General features: G+C 34.2%; 1 protein-coding gene across 2 annotated transcripts; it reads right to left on the bottom strand.

The window, feature by feature from the left end:
* Nucleotides 1-3646: 3646 nt before the first annotated feature.
* tspan14 (tetraspanin 14) lies at nt 3647-16254 on the bottom strand. 2 transcript variants are annotated; one of them, XM_073834060.1, is made up of 9 exons: nt 16192-16254; nt 14687-14773; nt 13842-13892; nt 13226-13372; nt 12844-13014; nt 10231-10356; nt 6223-6276; nt 5862-5975; nt 3647-5642 (listed from the first exon to the last, which is right to left on the bottom strand). In XM_073834060.1, exons 2-9 carry the CDS (start codon nt 14765-14767, stop codon nt 5574-5576), a joined length of 813 nt encoding a protein of 270 aa, XP_073690161.1. In that variant the 5' UTR covers nt 14768-14773; nt 16192-16254; the 3' UTR covers nt 3647-5573. The 2 variants fall into 2 exon arrangements, with proteins under 2 accessions (XP_073690161.1, XP_073690162.1); XM_073834061.1 differs by lacking the exon at nt 16192-16254 and adding an exon at nt 15406-15913.
* Between the last annotated feature and the right edge of the window lie 1453 nt (nt 16255-17707).

Here is a 17707-nt window from a genome sequence, read left to right as displayed (position 1 = left end):
TTTTGCATTTTCTGTGCTGATTTTAAGGAAAATATGTAGAATTCAGGACAGGTTTTAAACTTGGTAAAATGTGTTAAGTGAAGTAGATTATATCAATTATACAGAGATGTGTAAAACTTTTTTTGCACTTGCTGTGCTGGTTTTAAATAAAATATGCAGAATTATACTAATTATGTAGAAATGTGTAAACCTTTATGACACTTTTTTTTTGCATTTTCTGTGCTTATTTTTAATAAAAATAAAAAAAATTAAGAATTTTAGTTTTAAACATGGTGAAATGTGTGGAAATGAAGCAGGTTATACAAATTATACAGAGATGTGTACAACTTTTTAAGACTTTTTTTATTTCCTGCTGATTTTAAGGAAAATATGTGGAATTCTGGTTTTAAACTTAGTAAACTTATGTGTTAAGTGGAGGAGATTTTCCTAATTATGTAGAAATGTGTAGACCCTATGACAGTTTTTGGAGTTTCTGTTTTGATTTTTAATGAAAATATGAAGAATTCTAGTTTTAAAAAGTCAAATGTGTTAAATGAAACAGATTATACAGAAAAATTACAAAGATGTTTAAAACTTTTTGAGATTTTTTTTGGCATTTTCTGTGCTGATTTTAAGAAAATATGTAGAATTCTGGTTTTAAACTTGGTAAAATGTGTTAAATGCAGCAGATTATATAAATTATACAGAGATGTGTAAAACATTTTGAGACTTTTTTTGCACTTCCTGTGCTAATTGTAAGTAAAATATGTGAAATTCTGGTTTTAAACTTGGTATAATGTGTTATGTGTAGCAGATTATACAAATTATTTAGAAATGTGTAGACCCTTATGACACTTTTTTGCATTTTCTGTGCTGATTTTAAGGACAATATGTAGAATTCTGGTTTTAAACATGGTCAAATGTGTTAAATGAAGCAGGTTACACAAATTATACAGAGATGTGTAAAATGTTTTTGGGCCTGTGTTGATTTAAAGAAAAATGTGTTGAATTCTGGTTTTAAAATAATAAAATATGTAGACCTTTATGACACTTTTTTTGCATTTTCTGTGCTGATTTATGATAAAAAAAAAACAAGAATTCTAGTTTTAAACATGGCAAAATATGATAAATGAAGCAGGTTATACAAATTATACAGAGATGTGTAAAACTTTTTGAGACTTTTTTGCATTTTCTGTGCTGATTTTAAGGAAAATATGTAGAATTCTAGTTTTAAATTTGGTGAAGTGTGTTAAGTGAAGTGGATTATACAAATTATGCAGAGAGGTGTACAACATTGAGGCTTTTTTGCATTGTCTGGGCTGATTTTTAAGAAAAATATATAGAATTCAGATTTAAACCTGGTAAAATGTATTAAATGAAGCAGGTTATACTATGTGCAAATGTGTAGACACATACTGTGTTTTGCATGGATCAATGAGTTTTGTAGATGAAAAGCCATTACCGCTCCCTTTTCTGTAATTATTAATGCATCGAAGTCAAATGCATTCATGTAGTGCAAGCATAAATGTATCTGAAATAGAATTTTTAGTTTTAGTTTACTTTCAAATAGAATGTGATGCAAAAAGCTATATAAAAACAACCAGTGTGAGCACTGAAACAATGCATCCAAAGAAAATGTGACTAGGGAAGGTCTGATTTAACAACAACAGGAAAAGACCATTTCCTCAGTCCATCCTTTAGTCGTACTGTAGCTTTTTCCATGAAAGAGACTGTGTATCTTCCACTGAGAGAAATCAGATCCTCTATACTTCTGACCCAGCAAAATATGTGCGTATCACCCTACAGAGGGTCAATGGTCTTTTTTATTTGTTCGCAATACTCTATCTGCCCTGGCAGAAAAGACCATAATGGGACTTTTTTATTAGGACGGATTGTCAAAGGTATTCAATCTAATGTAGAGGTGACCGTGAAATGGCAAAGTTACCGAGAACCCAGTTCTGCTTTATCACCATTGAGCAAGACACTCCAGGTTTCTCCAGGATGATTGTGCTTGTAATTAGTGTGCTGTAAGTCACTTTGAATGGGAAAATGCCACTACTAAATAATAAGAGAGATGCTTTAGAAGTCCTACAGGCTGAAAAGTCACACAAGGGCTGTGGCAAATGCACCGCACTGAAAGTGGACCTTTCTGACCTGAAAGTCTGATGCTTAGATGTCATAACCTAGAGGAAAGTTTGAATTTTACATTGTTTAGGGTTTTCTGTCCCTGCTTTACTGCCAAAGTCAAACCTAAATTAAAGCTACAGGCAATTTTCTAATAGAGCTCTGGGGAAACCTTACTTTTTAATTGCTCCAGTCATTTTCCTACAACTCTCACAATGCAACAAAATACTTTATTCTAATAAATAGTTTTTAATAAAGACAATGAGTAAACAAAAGTGTGAAAAGATATTTGCAATACATTTTACTTCCATAAGATGCATTTCCAAAGCGAAATAGGATATTTAACAATTACAAAATGTAGGACAGGACTGGATTGTGAAAGTTGGCATTACTAGAAATAAGAGAGATTGTCAGCAACCAAGTGAAGTAGTTTCTAAAGTGGGAAAGCTATCACATTTAAATGTGTTTAAAATTTTGCACAAAAGAACAATAAAAAAGTGTTCTATCATTCAAAGTGTGGGGTCATTCAAATTGTAATAATTTAATACTTTTATTCAGCAAGGACACATTTAATTGACTGAAAACTTATATTTCAAATGCATTTTGTCCTTTTGAGTTCTTTCTAGTCATTTAATTATGAAAATCAGTTTCCACACACACAAAAATGATTATAAGAAATGTTTCTTGAACACTAAATCACCATATTAGAATGATTTCTGAAGGATCCCGTGACACTGAAGACTGGAGTTACACTCTTAAAATAAAGGTGCTTCACGATGCCATAGAAGAACCTTTTTTGTCTAAATGGTTCCATAAAGAACCTCTTACAAATGTTCTTTGTGGCAAAAGAAGGTTCTTCAGATACTAAAAAGGTAAGAAAAAGATGGTTCTTTAAAAAACCTTTGACTGAATGGTTCTTTGTGGAAAATTAGCTTTGCCATCACATGTATACATTACATTAAAACTACTGAAACAGAAAACAGTTAATTTAAATAATAATGTTTCAATGTAATAATCTTACTGTTTCACTATATTTTTGGTCAAATAATTGCAAAAAAAAAAACATTTAACATCAAGAACTCATTGCTTTTTATTGATATGTTCTCACTAAGTTGTCTGCGTTGTGCAAAGGTGATGAGGTTTTATTGGCAAAAAGTGTTACATAATTACATTTAAATGTGATTGAAATCCGGATTTTAAATGCAATGTCAACATTTTCAGAATAACATTACATATCAGCTCAAAACTGAACTGCAAAAAGTTTTTACCAGATTCAACTTAAAAACGTAAGTTCAGCATCTGCCTTAAGATTTTAAGTTAAATCAGCTTAAAACTACAAGTCATTTTAACTTATCACAATAAAATTAGTTGATATAACTTGTGAGTTTAAATGACTTGAGTTGATTTAATTTAAAATCTTAAGGCAGCTGCTAAAATTTTTTAAAAAGTTTCTAAGTTGAAACTGGTGCAAACGTTTTACAGTGTGGTATGAACTTAATCAACCAGCATATTTCCTTTGGAAGACAAATTACAATGTGGCTGATACAGTCAAACTTTTTTTTTTATTAGTGAATATAAAAATGATGAAAAGAATTCAGAAAATATTTACAAAGACAACAAATATTCAACAAATGACATCTAAATCCAACAAACAAAAAAAACATCCCTTCATGAAAAAGGAGGCTCTTGCAGCAAAATCAGGAAAACTGTACTGCATTTTAGTAAATACTCTATCAAGCTTTAACACTACACAGTGGCACAGACAGACACTCCAAAAAAGGGACAAAATAGTGCACTCTCAATTAAAAAGATTAACTAAACACTTTTTTAAAAATAATTTCCTCTGCGTTGATGAAAATTTTCAGGTCATATACAAGTGTACTACAACAGAACTGCGAAAAGATAAGTCTTTGGGTTATAGAAAAGAGTAAAGACAGGCAGGTGTTTGCATTTATCTCAGAATGCATATTATGTTCTGGCTAGTTCAAGTGTGAAGACATGATAATAATATATTGTTAATGTATAAGTAGTTTGTGCTGTAATGGCAGTTAAAAAAGTGACTATTCTTTGAACACCCGTAAAGAAGGCTAAGCATGGGTTTGATTCTATCCAGCTTAAACACGGTACAATACATATTATGTAATCTTCAATGCCAGAGAAAAGGCACAATCTGCATTTTTGTGTATAGTCACCAAGTAAGAGTAGAAAAAGGAGGTAAATGTTGGCATCTCAAGGCAATGTTGACATCAGTATATTATAAGCCATTAAACTCCAGTGACTCCTAAAGGTCTGCACAGGTCCATAGGAAGTGACCATTTATAAATGCAAACATTCTGTTAAAATGGTCATAAACAGAATGACCAAACATTAGCGCGGTAAAGTACAGGACACATACTGATGCAATGCATCTCTATCACATTTTTCTACCCAACTGCATTCTTGATATGTTCTGTTTACATGCGAGTACTTCTGCTTAGATCCTGAAATATTTTCTTCTGCTCTCTTTGCAGCTGACATTAAATGCAGAACTTCTGTCTGTGGAAATATTACATTACAAATACAACTAAACTCAACCTTTAAAGATATGTATTGACGGCAGTTAAAACAGAGTAAAAATTGTTCTCTTTCACTATACTTTTTGACTATGAGAGGTCAGTTAATCATTTAAGTCTTGTGCATATTTTATTGTTTTAAAGGAATAATAAACATACACTGTAAAAAGCTTTCACCGGATTCAACGTTCAGCAGCTGCCTTACGTTTTTAAGTTAAATCAGCTTAAAACTACAAGTCATTTGAACTTATTACAATGAAAATTAGTTGATTTAACTTGTGAGTTTAAATTATTTAAGTTGGATTAACTTAACATTTTAAGGCAGCTGCTAAACTTAAGTTTTTAAGTTGAAACTGGTGAAAACTTTTTACAGTGTACTTCTAATAAACATCCTACATTTGTTCCAATTTGTGCTTTTGTACTAAGTCCTAATTTCGTTCCCCAAAAGAAAAGAGTACACTTAAGATTTTGGAGTGTGTGCAACAGGACCATATAGATACATTTCAGCAATAAAAGCTTCTCGTAATTACAATTATATTTTAGGTTAGTTTACAGGTTATGGTCCCATCATTTCGCCACCATGTGTTCCCAGCTTGGTTAATAGTGGTCCCAAAAATACAAAAGTTTGGTTAATGGTAGTCCTATAAAAAAATAAAAAAAAAAAATTTTTTTTAATTCAAATAAAAACAGGGAGAGGGCTGGAGGTAAACTTGAAGAAGAGAGAAGGCACATGTGTGACAGTATCCAAGTAAACTTAGGCAGCTGTGTATTCAATATGTGGTCTCTGGAAATGCTGAAAAGGTGGTCCAGTGAATGATCTAGAGTCCTCTTCTCCACAAAAAAAAGATGCAGAAGAATAACAGGTGGTCGACATCTTTTCCCATACATTGCCCTTCGCTCCCTTTTAGTTATGTTAGCTCAGTAATAATTAAACTTGGCTTTTTCAATGTCTCCAATCAGCGTCCTTGCCAAGAAGATTCCCACCATCTAAAAGCAAAATGATAAAACACATCAGAACATTACACTGAGATTGACTTAAAGACATACTGTAGAAACTAATTCTAACATTTATTTGAAATAACCATTTGAATTATAGTTTTGCTTCTTTAAAACTTTTGGTTTCTTTGTAAAAATAAAAGTGCTGAGAGTGACATCTAGCTGTAAAATATTTTCCATGCAGTATTTTTTCTCAAGGACAACCCATACCTGTAGCAATGATATGACTATGAAGACTCCAGCTACAATGTAGAGATTGCGGGGAAGCCACTCCTCCAAAGCCGTCATACATCCTTTGACATAAATGGTGTTGCTCCATTGAGACTGAAAAAAAAACCCAGTGTGTTATGCAATTAATAAAAGAGCACAAAAATTATGAATGGAAAGCTGAAGAACAGAACAACTGTACAAATGCCCCATTCGAGTGATATTAGTACTGCCATCAGAGGAACTACACTTTGAAAACTTGATTTTAATTACAAAAACTTGTAATTAAAAATGAGTTTGAGTTCATTCTACATTCTGAATGAAATACCTGTCTTTCTAGTACAACTGTTCAAAATGCACTCACCGGTGTGCCAGTTTTTCTAACATCATATCCACACTGCGTGTTCAACACCGTATCCTGTATATAAAAAAATAGGTCATAGGTTAATTTAAATAAGACCTATATTCACTGTTATGGATGCCCATTTCTGCCACCGAATGAAAAAAAAAATATAATTGCAATTTTTAATCTCACAATTCTGACTTTTTTCTTGCAATTGCAAGTTTACATCTCAGAGTTGCGTGAAGGTTATTAAAGGTCCCATATTGTACACATTTCTGGAGGTTTATTTTAGTTGTTGATGTCCTTAAAGAATATATATTTGCGGTATAAGTGCCAAAATCCATCTCAATATATTTTTACAGCTCCTTTTTTAGGAGCTTTGTCAAAAACAGGTCGATTTTTGCCCATCTAATTAATATTCATGAGCCTCTCTTCTGATTGGCCTGTTGTTTTCTGAGTGACGCACAGCCAGGCCAACCACAGTTAACTACGTCATGTATGCTGTAAGCGAGCTCAAAGCAATAGAGAGAAGCCTAGCTTGCTGATACTCAACAGGATATTTCAGAATGATCATTAATGTTTTTTCTTTTTCAAACACTGAATGCAGTAAGCTACATAACTGTTGCTTTAGTAAAGCCCCTTTCACAATGCGCGCTGATGCTGGAAAATTACGGGAACGAGCGCTGTGTGAACAAAAGCCAGAGCCATAAAGGCAGTGTTGTAGTGATGCTGCACGTTATCATGCGACTCTTCACGACGAAAAAATACGTGCAAAGTGGAATGAAGCAGCGATCAGGCAGAGCCAGCTCCTCACTATCAGCGCTGAAGCACAGTTTGTTCAGGTTAGTTTAGGTTTAGTGAATCGTACGCGTTGCATTACATCTCACATCCAAATGTCACGTCTTTATGGGTTGTGTGTAAAGCACGCACAGATTCCGGAAAACAACTGTGAATGAACCAAATTAAACTCCGGAACAAATCATGGGACACATTATCCGTGTATTTACCGGAATCGCTGAGTGAAAGAGGCTGAAGTTGACGTGCCAGTGGCCTCTTATATTAATGTTGTTTGGAAGCCTGTGCAATGATGTAGTTTCCTGACATCCATGGACTGAACAGCGTTTTCTCGACTTGTTTTCGTGTTGTTGTTGTTCAACAATGGAATGGATGCGTTGTTATCTGGGTTTGACAAAAGGAGGGTGGGACAGTGGTTGGTGCTCGGGGTGGTGACTGAAGGCGGTGACTGAGTAGATCGGACGTCACATCTTTACGGAAGTCACAGCGGCTTGTGAAATGAAACAGCTACTTTAAGCAGGCTGTGTGCAGTTTACTGTGGATTGACTGCTTTGAAACTCATATGGTAGTTACATAGCCCCTAGACCTCAGTTATCATGAAAAAGCCAGGAAATTTCGATTTTGACAATATGGGACCTTTAAGTGAGAACTGCATGATATAAACTTGCAGTTTTTTATTTTACTTGCCTTTTTTCTCAGAATTGCAAGTTTATATCCTGCAATTGTGACTTTTATTATTAGAATTAGGTTAAAACTCTAAATTCTGACTTTATAACATGCAATCGTGAGTTCATCTCAAATCTGAGAAAATATATAAACTCACAATTGTAAGGAAAAAAGTCAGAATTGCAAGTTATTATCTAGCAATTCTGACTTTATTTTTCACAATTGTGAGTTCAAATCCCACCATTCTAAGGAAAAAAGAACTCGTGAACTCGCAATTCTGACTTTTTTTTCCTCAAAATTGTGAGATACAAAATTGCAATTGTGAGTTATAAAGTCAGAACTGTGAGATATAAACGCGAAAACCTGACTTTTCAGATTTTATCTTGCATTTGTGACTTTTTTCTTAGAAATGCGAGTTTATATCTTGCAAATCTGACTTCTTTTCTCAGAATTACATGATATATAAACTCAGAATTGTGAGATATAAAAAAAAATTCTTAGAACTGTGAGATAACTTTTTTCTCACAATTGTAAAAAAAGGGAAACAGGCAGTTTACACACACTGTAAAGTGGTTTACAATGGGAAAAAAACATGCATTAATGAATTTAAACCAAAACAAGTCATAACCTATGCATAGGAGATCAGGTTTTAGGGTCAGTATCAGCTATTTTTTATAGACTGTTTAATAATATAATGGCAGTTAAATGTTTAACTGAAAAAACTAAAAAGTAAGTTCTTTAAACACCTGTATATGATAAATAAATAAATAAATAAATAAATAAATAAAAATCATACAAGGCATACAGGTTTGGATTGCCATAATGGTGAACTACTCCTTTAAGTATTTCATACATGCAGTGAGCACAAGGCCACCACAAGCAGGTGGAGTCTTCCACATGCTTTGCCTTTGAAGCATGATGGGCAGTGGTGGAGAGTAACGAAGTAGTTATACTTCGTTTCTGTACTTAAGTACATTTTTCAAGTATCTGTACTTTACTGGAGTAGTTTTATTTTGAGCAACTTTTACTTTTACTTCACTACACTCCAAAGCATAAGATCGTACTTTTTACTTCACTACATTTAATAAAACATGTCGTTACTCCTCATAATATACTGTACCACGTGTTCGGAGATGCAGAAGCAGTGTCTGATTCATGAACAAATTGATTCTTTTCAATGAACCAGGTGAATCGGTTCGCAACAAACGATTCATTCACGAATTGGACTGATCCAATTGCAGTTATTCTCGAGTCGACAACTCACTGACTCAAATGAGCCGTTTAGAGCGAGTCTCCAGTGAACTGAATTCACAAATAAGAAACGGGAGATCACGTGAGCATGCGCACGACTGATGCTGCGAAAAGTAAGTAATAATGTTGAATTTTAGGATTAATTATTGTAACTGTCAGTTGTTTGTGAACTAGATCTGCTGTAAAGAGTGATATATTTAAGCCCACTGAAATGATTGAATGCAGACACATCAACAACGTTGTCTCAATGTTTTAGGTCAAAAAACGAAACATTAAAATAACACAGATTAAATAAAATAACTCTTGCACGTTCATATTCCTCGCTGCTGTAACCTTAACAGTTTTATTAAAATGCTACGCATTTAGCCCTATGTGACATATGTTTTTATATTGTTTATTAATGGTATAATTTTTATATTGTTTGGATCAACTAGCCAAGTAGACAGATATGAATGTTAATTCATAACCATACTGAAAATAAGAAATATTGTTAGCTGATGCTAACTGTCTAGCTAACAAGCTTGCTGGTGCTAAAGTTAGATAATTTACAGATATGAAGTCCAAATATTTATAATCAACCACTTAGACAGATTACATCTGAGGGAAAAGAAAAGATGTGATGTTCAGATCATGGTAACTACAGTATAGTGGCAAGTGATGCCCTCTGGGGGCATTTGGCCAGGGGTGTTTTTACACCACAGACAATGTTTGAGAAAAAAGAAAAATATTATGAAAATATAATTACATTTTTCTTAAAACGTTCTTCCTAACTTCAGGCCTTATTCTCATATCATTTATAACTGTGACGTTCTGGAAAACAACAAGCTTTAAAACACTTTTTTCTTACTGGTGAAAATGAGATGGTCAAATCAGTTTTCTCTCAGGTACATCACAATGTAAGCTTCACAGTGAACATTACTCTATCACTCTCGTCAACAAAGTCCATATCAACAACAAAAATATATCTTGACTCCATACAGGCTAGTGGTTATTTTGGGAAAATCCAAGGCTTTTTGAACAGTAGGATTATAAAAAAATATATGCTCATATAAAATTAAATTAAGTAGCCTTTAAAAAATTGCTAAACAAAAAATTTAGTACTTTTGTACTTTCACTCGAGTAAAATTGAAAAAGAGTACTTTTACTGGAGTAATATTGTATTATACGTATCTGTACTTTTACTCAAGTACTTGATTTGTGTACTTCGTCCACCACTGATGATGGGTTCTTTAAAACAGTATTTTTCATGACAGTACAGCATGCTGAAAAGATCTCTTTATTCTGTGGAGGGCTGCTATGAATAAGAGAAGAACTTACAGCAGGGTCGCTGATGCAGCAGGAAAAGGGCACTCCACATCTCTCTCTGCTAGGGTTATCCGTTGAGCAATTAAAGTAAACGTTTAGATTCCAGTCGTTGGGGTCTTTAGCTCCACAGCAATGATTCTGCAGGTGGGTGGAAAAAAAACAAGTGCGTTCATGATCTGCAACAATTTAGCATAGATACAACTGTGCATATGTATTAGCAATGAAATTTCTCATGGCCAGCTTTTGACAGACTTTCACAAGCATTAAGCCATGTTTTTCTACAAAATGACCCCAAAAATACACCGATAATAATATATGTAAACATTTATTTGAGAAAACAAAAAGGGATGTGTCCACTACTAGGTCCAAAACTGCTTTAGAAGTCACATCTTTATGGTTTCATTCAAGTTAAATAATGCTTGTTAATTAAAGATATTTAAGCCAGTATCTGCTACCTTGACAGGTTTAGGACTGCAATGGACAGCTGACTCCCAAAGCTTTTGATATTCTTCAAATTCTGTGAAATTAACTTTTCCAATAAGTTTAAATTAATGTTTACCCCTTATGGGCATTTTTACCTTTTCTAACCTAATTATATGCATCATCTTTTGTGTCAAATTCTTAAATGTTCACACCTGCCATGTTTGGTTCGATTAAAACGAACTCTACCCCGATTGCTCTGTTAGTGCAGTTCATTTGAGTAAGTGTGAACGGCGCAATCCGAACCCTGGTGCGCACTAAACAAGCGGACCGAGACCACTAAAAAATGGGTTTTGATTTGCTTCCAAACTAACTCTGGTGCGGTTCGAATGAAATATGAATGCAACACAGACTAAATACTTCTAAACGAACCAAAAACAGGAAGTAATGACAAGATGCAGTGAATGGGTACCTGTCATAAACCAGCAGTGGTGCTTTAAGTTGAACGCACCTTTTTTTTTTGTTTGGAGTGTTCAGTGAGTTCCGTCACAAAATATAAGTCATTCAACCAGACCAATCAGGTTGTGAAAGTATCACTAAGCCTTCAGGTTTGGTATCAAAAATGCCAGTGTGAACGCTAAGCGGACCAGGACCAAATGTATAATTTTCTTTTTTGGTCCAGACCAAATGAACCAAACAAACCGAACTACAAGTGTGAACACACCCTTAAAGGATTAGTTCACTTTCATAACAATGCACAGATAATGTACTCACCCCCTTGTCATCCAAGATGTTCATGTCTTTCTTTCCTCAGTTGTAAAGAAATTGTTTTTTTGAGGAAAACATTTCAGTAAATGCAGTTAGGGTATGTCTAAAAACTCCCATCTCATTTTCTTACCTAACTACAAAATCGCCTTAGATCGCTGCAAAAGTACCGACATAGTGTTTACAAAGTGAACAAACAAAGAAACTCAAAGGCCCTTAACAAAAAAAAAGGGTAAAAAACGCATTGTAGGACGATTTTGACATTGAAGACATAAACGAGATGGGAGTTTTTAGACGTACCCTAACTGTATTTACCCGAATCACACACACTTTGAATGTGCTGCGCAGAGATGAGACAAGACTAACATTTGAGGTTAAAAAGTATACAAATTGTCAATTTGTTTCGAAAATAACCGATCGTTTCTCTAGATAAGACCCTTCCTCCTCGACTGGGATAGTTTAGAGCCTTTTGAAGCAGCATTTAAAGTGCATTTAAACTGCATTTCCGAAGTTCAAACTTCGGGGCTCCATCCATATCCATTATAAAGAGAGAAATCCTGAAATGTTTTCCTCAAAAAAACAATTTCTTTACGACTGAGGAAAGAAAGACATGAACATCTTGGATGACAAGGGGGTGAGTACATTATCTGTGCATTGTTGTTATGAAAGTGAACTAATCCTTTAATTGATAAATCCAAATATGAAGACACTGTAGGGCTGTTACCAATTAAATGAAATTAGTATCAACAAAATTTATGTGTTTTGATGTTTAAAAAAAAACACTGAATACTGATATTTGAAATGATTTGGGGGAGAAAATAAGAAAAGTTGCAAGTAGCTGGCAGCAAATCACTGCATTAGTGAGTTATTGACTCATTCATTCAACCAATTCGTTCAAACGGATGATTGATTCAGTAACAAAACTCCATGAAACATTGTGTGTTGCTCAGAGATGCAAAACAGTTCTGCTGTGGCTTTGTTTAAAACTATATTTGTTGTCGAAATACAGCAAAAACAAGAACTGTTGTGTCTAAAACCAAGTCACTTAATGTTAACTTGTGTATTAAACTGTTTATCAAATCAATGTCACATTTGCAATCATGCTGATAAGCCCATAATTGACATATAGAAGTCATACTGGGACATTTTTGCCCCTTTATCTTAAATTTTGGGGGAATTCTAAATGCATTTCAATATACTAAATCATGCAGAGATACGCAATATACTAAAGGTGCTCACACAGAAGTCTAACCTACATCATGTAGTGTATGTGCACACTTGTTGTGTTTTTGTTTGGTTTTTGCAATATACTTGATAATGTCAAATCGCATATCATTTAAACAACAATTACAATATTATCGTAGACGATACACCATGTGGTGGTTGAAAAGTTAAATAAATAGAAAGCATTCATTTTATTTAATGAAAATCAATATATACCAGTTTCTGGAGAGAGTCAATCAGGTTCTGCAGGTCAATGTCTTCCCGGTAGGCCTTCACATTGGCCAAGAAGAAATCATTGATCCACTCCCTAACTTGTCCCTGGAACACAAACGCTAACACCGCAGCTGTCAACTCCAGAAAGAAGATGAAGCCGATAACTCCAGAGAACTGTAAGACAAGGCCAAGAAGCAAGGTGAAAAATCAAAGAGCAGCATCTGACAGTAGAAATAGAATTTGTTCATTTCATGTTTTAGAACTAATTTCACATCATTCACTTTTATCTTGTACAAATCTGGCACTGCAAGGCCATTAAAAAATGTTACTTGGAAACGTCTTCATTTAGAATTGACAACAATACATTGAAAGGATGAGTACTTACAAACTTAAGGAGGCAGATGTTTTCCCTGAGAGCTCCAACACACCCAGCAAATCCCAAAATGAAAGTGACTGTGCCCACAACCAACACCCCCCAAACTGGGTCAAAACCATGTAGACGTGTAACTTGTGTCAGATCTGATAAAACACCCTGTGGGGAAATTAAGGAACAAACCATTTTAACACACTCACAGCTACATAATTCAATGTTTAATGCGGACTAAAATTCTCAAATTTAGAGTTGGTACAGTGTTTTTTTATGATTTTTAAAGAAATTCCTTTGCATTTACTGGATCAAAAATTGGATCAGTAAAATATAATTATTGTGAAATTGTTGCAATTTAAAAGAACTGTTTTCTATTTGAATACATTTTAAAGTATCATTTATCCCTGTAATGGCAAAGCTGAATTTTCAGAAGCCATAACATTACAGTATTTAATGTCACACATCACATGATCCCTCAAAAATCAATATTCTGATTTAAAAATAAATAATAAAATCTTACTGACCCAAACTTTTTACAGTGGTGTATGTAGTTAATTATGCAGTTTAGGTGAGTACATTTTTTTGATATCATCAAATAAATATAGCATAAGAGGTCTCACAAGTGTCTACTTACCTTTTCACTCCAGGCCCAGAAGCCAATTGCAATAAATGCTGTTCCAGCTAGCTGAGGACCAGAAGATTTTCAGGAGAAATTAAATGATTAGGTAAATGTTGCATCAGAACAGTCAAGTTCGGACAAAACAAAAACGTGCAACTACTGAGTGTCTGGTCAGAACAGACAATTCAAAAATGACTAAAGATGTGACTAATGTCTAAAACGCCAAACTAGACAATTGCAAGACTGTGTGCAAAAATAAAATTTTAACTCAAAAGTTTGGGGTTGATAAAATTAATGTCTTTCAAACAAAATTCCCCAAACTTTTAAACAGAAGTCTATGAACATACAAAAGATAAAAAGCTTGAATCATCAGCATTGACTTCACAAAAGCCACGTTCAGTATTGAAAACAGGAAACGGGTTAGAAGGTGTTAGAACTGTTATCTCAGAACCCTCCCATGCTTGCCAAAGAGGACACCATAAACTACCACAGCAATACGCCAGTGTTAATCTGTTTCCTGTTGACATACATATGAAAATCTGAAGTCAGCAGGCTGCCTTTTTCTCTTGATACACACAGTTTCAGTTTTGGGTGTTCACTTGCTGTGAAATGACCCGCCCAGTAATGAAAACACAGAAAGTATGAAACATCTGTTAACAGTGTGAAATTAAGTGAAACAAATAAACATGAAATGTGGGGCCGTTCTGCAGATTATGTTATCTGAGGAAGAGCAGCGGAAAAGATAGGCAAGTTATCTAATGTTAGAACTAGAAAGGTGGCATTTTAAACATGATCTGCAGTCAAGGATATGTTTGCAAAGCATTTGTCATCAACTCATAATCAAACTTATATCAACTTACCCAAAAGATAATGTTGTAGCTGAACATGAGGTATTTGTAGCAACAGCTGACCTCTGCATTTTCATATCTGTAATAGTGCATCTTCTTCTGTAACAGGGAAAGAAAGTTTGAGATGACCAAGCTAATGTCTGTAGAGACCTTTATCACATATCATATTGTAAATTAAAATAAGAACTAAGAGAAGTTGAAATGCATGTAGAAGTGCTGAAGTGTCATAAGTCAACCAAATTACATCACATCCTCAGGATTTGTCAAATGCGCAAGTGTTTCATTACAAAATCACAGTTTACCACGTCAAGTTGCTGCCAGTAATACAGATCAGAGTCTGTGGTTCACTTCCTCTGTGCATTTACAGAAAAAAAAAACTTCCTTAAAAGTTGTTTTTTAAAGAAACACTCCCTCTTTAAAAATAAAGTGATTAAAAAATAAAAAGTTAGTATTTTATGTTTACATGCATGTCATGTGATAAATTACACCAGAGGACCACAAATATTGTTCAATTATTAAATTAAACTTTCTCAAATATAAATCTTAAAGAGTACTAGTAAACATGTAAACCAAAGGGGTTCTGCTGCAACTACTGTATTATACATTCAGATGTTTGTAAATATGTCTCATACAAATAACAGCGGGATTTTCTAAAACTACCAATAAAAACAGCTGGTTAAACATCCCGGGTTAAAGTGTTATGCAATCATAATCATTCCTATTTGCATTACCTGCCAACAGATATCAGGAAAGAACACCAAAGATATTTCAGTTCTGTTATTCTATGGCAGAAATTCCTTGTGTATGAGTTTGTTTTCGTTTGATAATCCCATCAGGTATGATCTCAGATTATTTAAGTGCCACAGATCCTATTCACCATGAAATATATCCATCCAGTAATCGCTAGCGATTTCATACACACAACAAGATGGCTCACAAGCTCTGCCCACAGTTCTTCTTCCTCCTCTTACTAGTTAGCTAAGTGGCTAGTTGATTAGCAAAGTTGTCAGCTCACTTTTAAAAACCAGCTGCCAAGGCAACTCTCAGTATTCCAAAACAGTTAATATGTTTGGAGATTTTTTTCTAAGTTAATGTAGGGACCACTGACGGTACTATGATACTATAATAAATCTTTTTCTTCGATAAAAGCAAGAACAATGCCAACAGCTAACGTTGGATATCTCCATATGGCTAGCCAACAAACTTTCCCACCTCACGACTTGTCAAACCATACTATTTACTCACAGTTACACAAGTATTATACATATACGATGTTTTAATAAATATAAAAACTAGTTAAACCAAGCCGCCGTTTAATTTATTTACGAGGAAGAAGAGTACGTGAGCACACTGTGACGTTACCTCGCAACGCTCGACAATTCACTTACGTTTAACGTATTTACAATTTAAAAGAACAAAGCGAAGTGGTCTATCGACGATTTGGCCAAGAGATTGTATTCCGTGTTAGGAAATAAGAAACAATGAGTATTTATAATATGAAAGCTAAAGAGGCTTACCTCTTTGTTTATGTCACACACACACACACACAACGCCTCCGCCTGGTAGTTATAGTTTGAAAAAAAAAACTACTAGCACCCACCCCATACATGAATTCAAGACTTTGTTGTGTGAGTGTGTGAGAAAGACACGCCCGGTGCTCCCTGCATTAATTTTATGAAGAAGAGTAATGATCACTCACATTAAAACACAACCTCTTTCACGATTATGCACTAGGGAACCGCTTATCTCACTCATTTTATTAGACAAGCAAATACTGTGTAGCCTACTGAACACCAGCAGTATTTTGTAATGGTTTACATACACCTTGCAGAATCTGCAAAATGTTAGTGAATTATTTGACAAAAATAAGAGGGATCATACAAAATGCATGTTATTTTTTATTTAGTACTGACCTGAATAAGATATTTACTTTTTTTTTTTTTTTTTGGATTAATGATAGTTCATGACTCCCTTGTTTGTCCTGAACAGTTCTTCAGAAAAATTGTTCAGATTCCACAGATTTATTTGGTCATTTGAACCCTTTCCAACAATGACTGTATGATTTTGAGATGCATCTTTTCACACTGAGGACAACTGAAGAACTCATAAAAAACTATTAAAGAAGGTTCAAACACTCACTGATGCTCCAGAAGGAAAAACGATGCAAAAACTGAAGACAAAATAAGTTACATTTACCCTGATCTTCAAATTCAAAACATTTTAACCTTATGCATGGAGTCCCTCAGTTGTGAAAAGATGGATCTCAAAATCATACAGTCATTGTTGGAAAGGGTTGAAATAAAAAAAAATAATGCTGGAAAACCAAATAATTTGTGGGACCTGAAGGATTTTTCTGAAAAAAAAAAAAAAAGCAGGCAGTTTAACTGTTAACATGCATTTTGTATGATGCCTCTTATTTTGGTAAAATAATTAACATTTTGCAGATTTTAAAAAAGGGGGGTGTAAAGTTTTGACCTCAACTGTAACACATACGTCTTTCCTTGCTATAATACACAGAGTAACAACTGTAGCCTCCTTGGAAGCAGTATGAGACACATCCAATGCAGTCTCTCTAAGAGGAAAAAAACACAAGCACCACTTCCTCCTTCTTGTTTATTGTTTTGATGTTGAAAATGAAAAAAAAAAAAAAAAAAAAAAAGACAAACATCTCCAAAATCATGCATCCTGCTGTAGGAAACCAAAGTCCTGTGACACAAACCAGCAACAAAAATGGGATCACAAAACACACAATGGAAGAGAAAACAGATCAGTACATCTTTTATTCGTTCAAAGACACTTTCAGTTCTCTGTAAATGATTAAGGGTTTAATGAATGTACACATTTTTAAAAAAAGAGAAGTACTACTCCCTACCAGCATGTATTGTGTAAAGAGTAAGGATGTGAAGTTTCTGGTTTATGTCAGTTTGTTGATCCTGTTTTGCCGAATACTTCTACTGTCCAAAAGCTCCAGCTGACTTTTTTTGTTCTGAGATAGACAGGAATGTTTTTTAAAAAGGAAATAGACTAGACATG

Source organism: Garra rufa, chromosome 2 (assembly GCF_049309525.1).
Source record: "Garra rufa chromosome 2, GarRuf1.0, whole genome shotgun sequence".
Taxonomy (NCBI): Eukaryota; Metazoa; Chordata; class Actinopteri; order Cypriniformes; family Cyprinidae; genus Garra; species Garra rufa.
This window is presented reverse-complemented; position numbering and strand designations above follow the sequence as displayed.

What these genes read in the sequence shown, in the direction of transcription:
- tspan14 (XM_073834060.1), bottom strand. Translation starts at nt 14,767, where the DNA reads ATGCACTATTACAGATATGAAAATGCAGAGGTCAGCTGTTGCTACAAA. An exon ending in TTAGAAAAACTGGCACACCG is followed by an intron (nt 5,976 to 6,222) that starts GTGAGTGCATTT and finishes TTTTTTTTTCAG; the next exon opens with TCTCAATGGAGCAACACCAT. An exon ending in TAGTCATATCATTGCTACAG is followed by an intron (nt 5,643 to 5,861) that starts GTATGGGTTGTC and finishes TTTTGCTTTTAG; the next exon opens with ATGGTGGGAATCTTCTTGGC.